At 39.3% G+C, this 9,867-nt stretch overlaps 1 protein-coding gene and 1 non-coding gene across 2 annotated transcripts; both read right to left on the bottom strand.

Moving 5' to 3' along the window:
- Positions 1-890: 890 nt before the first annotated feature.
- TRNAL-CAA (transfer RNA leucine (anticodon CAA)) lies at positions 891-971 on the bottom strand. Its single transcript has one exon. It is a non-coding gene; the product is annotated as a tRNA-Leu (tRNA).
- Positions 972-2,327: 1,356 nt separating this feature from the next.
- LOC149816892 (serine/threonine-protein kinase KIPK1-like) lies at positions 2,328-8,869 on the bottom strand. The gene is made up of 3 exons (XM_089986844.1): positions 8,299-8,869; positions 4,905-6,894; positions 2,328-3,310 (listed from the first exon to the last, which is right to left on the bottom strand). The coding sequence occupies exons 2-3, from the start codon at positions 6,614-6,616 to the stop codon at positions 2,458-2,460; spliced, it is 2,565 nt and encodes an 854-aa protein (XP_089842970.1). The 5' UTR covers positions 6,617-6,894; positions 8,299-8,869; the 3' UTR covers positions 2,328-2,457.
- Positions 8,870-9,867: the final 998 nt, after the last annotated feature.

The raw sequence follows: 9,867 nt of genomic DNA, 5'->3' as shown, positions 1-9,867 counted from the left end.
TTGATTGTTTCTCGAAATAAATAAAGAAAAAAATGAAAATAAATGTATATATAACATAACCCAATGGATACCGAAAATTTGCTCACCGCCGCTATTACAAGAGTCACTTTTGCTTTCTTTTCCTCTGGCTACTAGGATGTTTCAATTTGCTCATAAAAAATCTGGTTGCCACCCATTAATTATAATGAAACTCTATGCAAAGTTTCTCCCCGTGATATGAGTTACCACCCTTTGATCACTTATGGTAACCCAAACATTTTTCAGTTAAAATGGAAAATTACTATTGAAATCACATTGTACATCAGAATAGACTTAAGAAGACATGATCCCAAGCGAATATTTGGCATGCTCCTCCTCTTTCAGGTCCATCACCCGAATTATCTTGTGCCTTATCAATCAGATTAAATTTATGAAATAACTGATAAGGAGCAACCGATCCCTTCTTTGGCTACCACTTGCTTTCCAGATCTATCTCTCCCCTCCTTTCAATCAACTGATTTATTATCTTTGGGGGTAAAAAAATCATGATCGGGACAGCAGACGCAAAGTTATAAAACTTGGGTGTGCAATGACCTTACTATTTATCGATAATAGTTACTTATAGTATGCCTGGTCCGAATCAAATCTTTCGGTATCCATTGGGTTATGTTATATATACAGCTGTTACCATGGGCAATCGTGGCATCACTAAAATTTTTGACTGAATCCAAAACACTATTGTTGTTTGTTCTTAAAAAGAGTCAAAAGAAACTCATTTTTTGTGAAAAATGCAAATGAAAACAAAGCCCTTTGTCAAGAAAATGCCTAAAAAGGAATAGGTCTGAAATTGACACATTGATTTTTTTTTTTACTTTTTGAACCGTATGTATCGATAAGTATTCTCAATATTATGCCTTGAAAAGGACTCGAACCTTCATGCTTTTTAGCACGAGATTTTGAGTCTCGTGTGTTTACCATTTCACCATCAAGGCATCTTGAAAGTGAATTGTATTCCATGAATATGATATTTATTTAGTATAATATATGACAAAGATAGAGTGCTTGAGTATTTTTATCAATCGGTCATGTCATATAGGATCGAGTCGGACATCAAATTACTTTGATTTGAATTATATAGATGATCCTTTATATATATATATATATATATATATATATATATATATATATATATATATATATATATATATATATATATATATATATATCAAAAAGATGTACAATCAAATCTATTTCTCTATTCAATAAAAACCCAAAAAAAGTGAATATGGTAGTAGCCAAATAGGCGTATTACCAAACCACACCCCCCTGTTGCCACAACTGTGGATATTGGTATTTTAAGAATACTCCTCGATGACCAATGGTTAACGATAGCTCTGATGGAGGGGGTTTGCTGGCAATAATGAAATCACCGTATTAGTAAATGATGCAAGAAGGGTAGTGACATTGATCCACAAGAAGCTCAACAAACTATTGAAATGATCGTTTTATCAGGTAATGAAAACACTGTAAGCATTCCATTGCTTATGTATCAGTGTTCCAACAAAAATACTTGGATGCATAAAAAACCTCAGGTTCATCAGGGTAAATACCTTAAAAAGGGGTAAAATTTTGGCAGATGGTGCGACTACGGTTGGTGGCAAACTCGCTTTGGGAAAAAATGTATTAGTAGTTTATATGTCATAGGAAGGTTACGATTCTGAAGACGCGGTACTCGTTAGCAAACGTATAATCTATGACGATATTTATACTTCTTTTCATATCCATGCATGTCACCTTGTGTTGGGACGTTGCAAGTTCGAACCCCAAATGGTATGGTTGTATAACTATTTGGGGTCTGCCTAACCCTAACTTTCTCTGTCTAAAAAAAATCTAAGTTGGATACTGTGCTTCTTTGAATTCGGCCCTTCCCCTAAATAAGCAAATGCAAATGGAAGAGATGGACGACCACTTGGGGATCCGCCTAAAGATAATGGCCAGATCTGGAATACTAGAGCATTTTATGACATCCTCATTACTCTTAAGGCCTTGGCAAGTTACTGAGATCCCGAAAGATGCACCTTTTTTTTATTGGGGCGGCGCTTGTCTAGCGCAGAAAGTGGTGCACGAAGTCCCCTTAAGAAGTAAACAATAAGGACCCCTTACCCATGGGAAGCGTCACTAAAGAAAGAGGAGCTGACATTTGCGTTAAGCAAAAACCCAACCTTTTGCGTGGCACAAACGTGGCCTTTACGTCTTCATAATTTTAATAGCAACACAGTGATCACAATATGAGACAAATAATCGAGAAGGCTCTCTCTCACTGTCTCTCTCACTGCAGAGGGTAAGATGTGGAAGGTGTCTTTCTATGAAAACAAATGCATCATATTATTCACAACATTAAAGCTTTTAGCCACATTCACATATACATACAGATGACAACAAAACGGATACAGCGAATGTCGTTTGAGGTTGATCAGGTTAGAACACCTCAAACTCCAACTGCTCTCCCGTGGTCTTCAACTCTAAACACTTTTTCTCATCCTTTTTTTGCGAGGTCACCATAGGGATCGCAACCTGGGTGGCCTTCAATATTTCAGGTGGAGTTGAGCACCGGATCAGCGCCCAATTCAAGCCCTCGAAAAAAGGGTGGTTCTTGATCTCGGCCGCCCCTCGGAGGTACCCCAACCGGTTCTCAGGTTCCTTTGATAGCAACCCTCTGATTAGGTCCCTAGCGTGAAAACTGACAGCTGGAGTTTCTGGGAACTTCAAGCTCTGGGCAACCGCATTGGCCAAGGTCTCCTGGTTGCCAGCTCCTTTGAAGGGTGTCCTTCCATAGAAAAGCTCGTAGAGGAAGATCCCAAATGTCCACCAATCGACAGCACTGCCATGCCCATCACCTCTGATAATTTCCGGTGCCAGGTACTCGTGTGTTCCCACAAATGAGTTTGATCTCGCACTTGTGGGCTCTACCACGAGTTGCGGAAGTGGACTAGCATGAATCGAGGCATCAGCTCTTGTCCTCCGAGATCTCGCTGCCATGGGCATGAACTTTGGTGTGAAGCATGGTACCTGGACCCACGTTGGCTCCAGACATAGTGGATCAATGCATCTGGGCTCAGGGCAGGATTCAGAAAGCTTTGCACTCTCAAAGCTCGTCGAAGATGACTCTATAAGGGTAGGATTTACAGCACAACGGAGTGAGAGGTCAAAATCAGATAGCATAATGTGCCCATCTTCTCTAACAAGAACGTTTTCTGGTTTCAGGTCTCGGTATATCACACCAAGCATGTGCAGGTATTCCAAAGCAAGGAGGACCTCTGCAGCGTAGAACCTGTGTAAAAAAACAATTATATATCATACGTGAAAAAATATTAAAAGACGAATTATGCATGAATAAAAGTGAAGATTAAGACAGCTTAGGCCATGCACTATTGCATCAAAATTGAAATTATCAAAGACGTGGTACGAACACCTAGAAAGATTTTTTTTTTCTTGTAGCCCATTTCAAATACTGCTCTCTCTCTCTCTCTCCAACTAACTCCAGTCAATGAATAAACTCTTGACGCAGCCTGAGACTGCTGCTGCAACAACTCAATCGTAATTAACTAGACATCAAACAGCTCCTAAGTCCAGCTAAAAGATTGAAGCAACGTGTTTAACTTGTATAACAGAAAATACAGTGGCTCTTCAGCAAGTTATGGTCAACAGAACAGGCAGTTTGGATCGGACACCAGACCAGAAGCCAAAAAGAATTTTACTGTTGCCCAGACATAATACTCTTGCAATTAAATGAATACATAGAACCATGAAGAAACCTATATTTTTTTCCCATACAGACAGGGAAACCACCCCAGTGGGGTGTAAACTCGGGCGCACCCCTCGACCCCAGAGAGCCACCATCTCCGGCTTATGCAAGGTGGAAAATGTCCGCGGGAATCAAACCACGACTGCCTGTCTGACGGCCGAGGCCCGTTCCAGCTATGCTAACCCCTTGGGTCTATGAAGAAATCTATCTTGGTACTGCATTATAAACTATGCAACACATCATATGTCATACAAGAGAACCAAATCTTAGTCACCATGCAAATAATTCATAACTGGGAAAATAGTACCAGGCTTTTTATAGAAATCAAGGTGCAAAATTTGAACAGTTAAGTATTATTTTATTAATGAAATAGGGCCTGTGGAACCTAACCTATAACATGATATCAAAAAGAACAAAAGAAGTAAAAAAATCTCCACAAGTATTATTTGATGCCAGATGAAGAAGTGAAGTAAAAAAAATTGTGACTCGTGCTGATGCAGACAGTTCCAGTGTTGTCAGTGTAGAGGCGAATCTACCTGAATCAGGCGATTCATATCCTATTGACCCAAAATTGATTTGCTAAGGGCTGATTCATGCCTCAGCTGATTTTTAGTATTTTAATGTTTTTAAAATGTTTTCATATTTTCTAAATTTAATTTTTAATGATTTTTTATATTAAAAAAGTAAAAATGGCTGATTCAGCTCGATTTGGTTAGTCTGAATCAGCTGATTCTCTGAATCAAATTGAAAATCCATTCAGGACCAAAACTGATATAACAACATTGGACAGTTCAATGAACCACACTGACTAAAGCAACCTATGAGACTGCTCTGTCGACTCAATTGAAAGATAAAAGCTAGTAGGGTGCATAAAATGCTTCTGATAGTAATGCTGCATCAGCATGATGCATGAGATGTTACAAAGTTACAAACAACAAAAATTTGATCCTAGGAGAACAATCACAACAAAGATTAGTAAAAGATACGCTATAAAAGCTTGACTAATAGAAGTTGGATGTATGATATGAGAAAGTGAAGTTAGCTAGCAAGATACAAGCCAGATAGCTTCACAAGATTTGATCAAATTACTAAAAGAGAAAACTTTGTCCACAGTTTGTACCATGCTGCTGGCTCTGGGAAACTCTGTCCTGGCTGCTTCTGCCGAAGCACATGAAGATCTCCACCTGGACAGTACTCCATTACTAAGCACAATAGCCTGTCAGTGGCAAAATGAGCATAAAGCGTAGGGAGGAATGGATGATCCAGCATCTGAAGAATCTCCCTTTCAGTCTGAGCCCTTAGCATCTTCTTTCTGTTTACCAAGAATTCATTATCCATAACCTTCAAAGCAAATTGGCAACTTGTACCGATGAGCTCTGCAAGATACACACTACCAATATCTCCACAACCGAGTCTCTTGATTAACTTGAAATGCCTCAATGCAAGAAGTCCATGATGCATCTCTACATGGCGGATAGCTGTCCATCTTGAATCTTTGGACATATGAGGTCTATTACCATGACAGCTAGAGATACTTGTACTGCTCTCATCACTGATACCACTGATGCTACTATACTCACTAATACTGCTCAGGGAGCTCTGAAAACATTCTTCGTTCTCTCTTGACCTTGAATTTTCGATTTTTTTCAAACTACCATGTTGATACTGGTTAGCAATGCTCACAGACTTATGAGGATCCACCAGATTGATGGGCGAGTTGTTAAAACCAACTCCAGCATGACCCTTTGAAGTGCTGGAGCCAGGAGAGGCGGCCTCCATGCCAACATTCCTCTTGTTAGAACTCTCAGGTGAGAAGCCTGCAGCCAAGAGACTGTGATTACCATCACCATTTAGGGGAATCAAACTTTTTGATGCAAAATCTGGGTCTTGCTTTCCCTTCTTGCTATGATGCTTCTTGGTCTTAGAACCGATCTTTTTTGTATCTGGATTAACTTTAGCCATATTGATTTCACAATCAATAATAGGACTGCCAGATGAAGAAGAAGATGCAGAAACAAGCTTTTGATGCCGGAGCAGCTTAGGCATTGATGACCTAGGTCCAGGCTGAACCGAGAGTTCATCCAGAGGTTTTGTCTTAATGGGTTTTAAGGATGCATCAACAGCAGAACCTTGTGTAGATTTCGATTTCTGTATGGCTGAGGACAATGTGGGCTCCTTTGTAGAAGTGGAGACTTGAATCAAAGAATTTGAATCTCCAATGTCGGGAATAACAGTGATCTCTTCCCCACTGTCTTTGCCTGAGTTCTTATCTGTATTACACATTTCAGAGGCATATGTTCTACAATTGCCTGCAAACATAGTCGATCCATTGGAATTTATGGAATGAATAGGTTCACCTGCCTGGATAACATCTGCCCCATACAATCTTTTAGCGGTGGCAGTTTCAGATAAGTTAGATAGCACTATTGGTTTTGGTTTCCTCTTAATAGAAGCCAGCTCTGAAGCCTGAGAGATGCATAGCCCTCTCAATGCCTGCTTCAAGGTCACTGATTCAGAAATGCCTATTCCCGATGCTTGTGATAATCCTACCCTAATCGGTCTTTTTGAGGTATTTTTCCATGAAGGACAAGCTTGGGACTGTTGACAATGGACAAGTTCCCTGGATGTACTTTGAAAATCAAGAGCTTCAAACAGCTGATTGATTTGGCTTTCCACTGCATAGTCCCGTGATATGACTGACATCAACTGTTTCCCAGTTTTGTCTCCTGTTTTTGCGATTAAATATACTGAACTACATTCTTTAGAATTGTGAACAGAATTCAGTTCTTTATTTGACTCTTCAATTTCAGAAATATGGGAAACCGAACCCATCTCCTACAAATGGTGCATAGGCAGCACCGTAAATTCTATTCTGGTGCAAGAACAGCAACTTGAAAAACTTTATTCCAGTACACGAAACAGCAGCATTGCTTCAAACTTACCTATCTCCAGAGAACCTCCAGGTAAGTAGATCATGTTGACAAACACAGCAAGATGGCACAATGCTTTTTTGGATCCCAGGCTCTCTGTGAGCATATTGAACAAGAATTTTCATAGGTTTGGATGGCATGCAGCTGGCACTATTATTGGCAAAATTTACAACCAAAATCCTGCAACAGGTTAATTATTCACATGAAACCAGCATATGAAAACTTGCTAGAGCCAAAAAAAAGAGAGAGGAACTTATTGGGTCCATATGGCAAGCATTCAAACCCAGAAATTTCCATTTGGACTTGGCATTCACCTAATATAAATTGCATTCACAAAAAAGGAAATAAACAGAAGAAGAAAAATGATACAGGTGAATCAGAACTTCAACAAAAAAGGTAAAAGATTCTGCCACTCCATGACAGAAATAACATTACATTCAGTATTTGAGAACATATTTCAGCCGACTAAAATTTTGCCAATTAAACACACAATCTTCTGATCATTCAAACGTACATTGGATTTCAACTGCACCAAAGGAAAGTTCCTTATCACTTGCAAACATGCTTCATGTTGGATTCAATAACAAAAGACTAAACTTTACTTGTTTTCTACCACATTATTTCTTGAACATCTTCTATGCAAACAACAACAACAACAACAACTACGCCTTCATCCCAAAAGAACATCTTCTATGCATTTCTTTAAAATCTAGAACTCCTATCATCACAAGATTTGACATGCTTTAGATCAACTAAAAAGAAAATCCTCGGGCCACAAAGTATAAACGAAAAGTCAAACAAAAAAAGTGTAGCTTTTAATTAACCCAGAGCATGCACTACACAACTATGGTTTTAATGCATATCATACGATTAACAGCCTAATAATAGATCATAATGACCAAAATAAGAAGAGTGAATGGATAAAAAAACTACCAAACAAATCCTAAAGGAAGGTACACTACTACAACAAGTTAAATAACCAAAACACCTATATACCATTTATATCATCCAAAAAGAAAATAATGAATAAATACAATCAATCAAGATAAAAGTATATCTAAATTTGAATATGCTGCATCAGATTTGAAGCTGTACATCTAATATGTAAGAAGCAGATCCATCACTTACTAATATTTCAAATGAAGAGTTAGCAACAATTAAATATATGAAAGCTATGGCAGAAAAGAAGTAAAAAAAAAATCGCCCAGAGGAAACGTGAAAGCAAGCCAACAAAATCTATAATTTCAAAAAGCAGACCAAAACACAACCTTGTACTTCACTCTTACGCGCCACATAACCCAAACTACAAACCAAACCTGATCACCATCGTGTTTCCCAAAACCCCAAATCGGAACCAAAAGATACACTTAAAAAACAGAAAAAAAAACACTAGACTCCTCGAATGCTAGCCAAATTCCAAGGACACACCGAAATCGAACCCCTAAAACCCCTGAAAAGAACGAGATTCCTCTCAAAAAACCCTGCCCTACATTAACTCAAGCACCGAAACAACAAAAGATAAAAGAAAATAAGAAGAGGAAGAAAGAAAGAAAGAAAGCAAACAATGACGAGTGAAAAATGTACCTAGAAATGAAGCTCTCGGAAAGCCTAGATCGATCGGTCGCACCGTCGACGACGAAAGCTCTCTCTCTCTCTCTCTCTCTCTCTCTCTCTCTCTCTCTCTCTCTCTCTCTCTCTCTCTCTTTGGAGGCAGAATACAGTGGACGATGATTCCTTCAGGAGAGGGAGAGGGGTAGCAGAAATGAGGGAGGGAGGGAAGGTTAGAGGGTTATGAAGGAAGAGAAATATTAAATGAGGGAGGGAGAGGTTGGAAATGCCATCACGAGAAGCGAACGCTCTATTTCCTTCTTTAACTTCCGCCCTCCTCTGAGGGAAACGCAGCAAACAAGGGACTCTCTCTCTCTCTCTCTCTCTCTCTCTCTGTATTAAGTCTCAGACGTCTCTCTCTCTTAGAACATTGCCTCTTCCTCACCGCCGTTCGCTACGTGTGCGAGTCGATTTAACGAAAATGCCCTCAGAAACCCCACAAAGATAACGGAAACGGCACTCCTCGGTTTGCTGCGGGGGGCTTTCCCTCCCTCGGAACGGGGGAAGAGGCGGCACCGGAATTTCCGTTGGGTTTCCTCGGTGGCTTGGACGGGACGGGGAAGGACTGCCCGGTTGACTTTATGACACCTGTCAGTACGGTACAGTCCGGATCATGTAGATCCAAATTCAAATCCGAAAATTAAGCACCAAACCTGAATCAGGACCAGGATTGGAGCCCCTATGAATAGACTTGAGTTTACGTCCAGATTTAATATGGTAGACCGGCTCCAGTAAAGATAGGTCCGACAACAAGACCTTTGCATGTAATAGTTGCCAACATATTGGATTTGATCCGGTAGAAATATTAATCCTAGTCTGAACTCAAATCCAGGAAAGTCCATTCGTATAAAACTGTATCCGGTAGAAATCTTGTTTTAAGATCCGTATCCATATATAAAGCATCCTATTCAAATCAGACATCCTACCAAATCCAATCCTTTGCACCTCAAGTGCAAATGGATCGAATACATGCCTGCAGGTGAGGGTAGAATCAGAATCCAAGTATTGGGCTGCATGCTTGTATCTAAATCTATATCCAAACTAGATCCAATGTAGTGGAGTGGAATTTGGATAAGAAAAAATTTAAACGCTAATACTGGATCTCATTGAAGAAAGAACAAGGGTTTTACATGAAAGAAGTGCAAACCGGTCGGATTTAATCTGGATCTGAACGTATATCTAACGGGAAAATAACTTATCTGAATTCAAACCTGAATGTGAAAAGAAAAAGGAATGATCATGTAAGTCTCAATCTATGTCACAATGATTCGTGGACTCAGAGATGCAAGATTCGGATTTGACTTGAAAGTTATAAAAAAATGAAAAACGAAGCCATGGATTTTTATAATTTTTAATAAATAAAAAACTATTTTTGAATATTTTAATGTTAAGCAGATTTTTATTGAAATAAAATTAAAATGTAATAAACTATTATTTAACTTCGCCGGTCTGCCGGTCCCAAGCCCGGATAAAGGAGGAGGGTTGTGGTAGGCCTGTGACAGCCAGCATAAAAACTTAGTCATACCCTATGAATATGAACGAATA

The sequence above is a fragment of the Nuphar pumila genome, chromosome 14 (assembly GCF_984573655.1).
Source record: "Nuphar pumila chromosome 14, dmNupPumi1.hap1.1, whole genome shotgun sequence".
Classification (NCBI taxonomy): Eukaryota; Viridiplantae; Streptophyta; class Magnoliopsida; order Nymphaeales; family Nymphaeaceae; genus Nuphar; species Nuphar pumila.
Note: the sequence above shows the minus strand (reverse complement) of the source record. Positions and strands in the feature narration are given on the sequence as shown.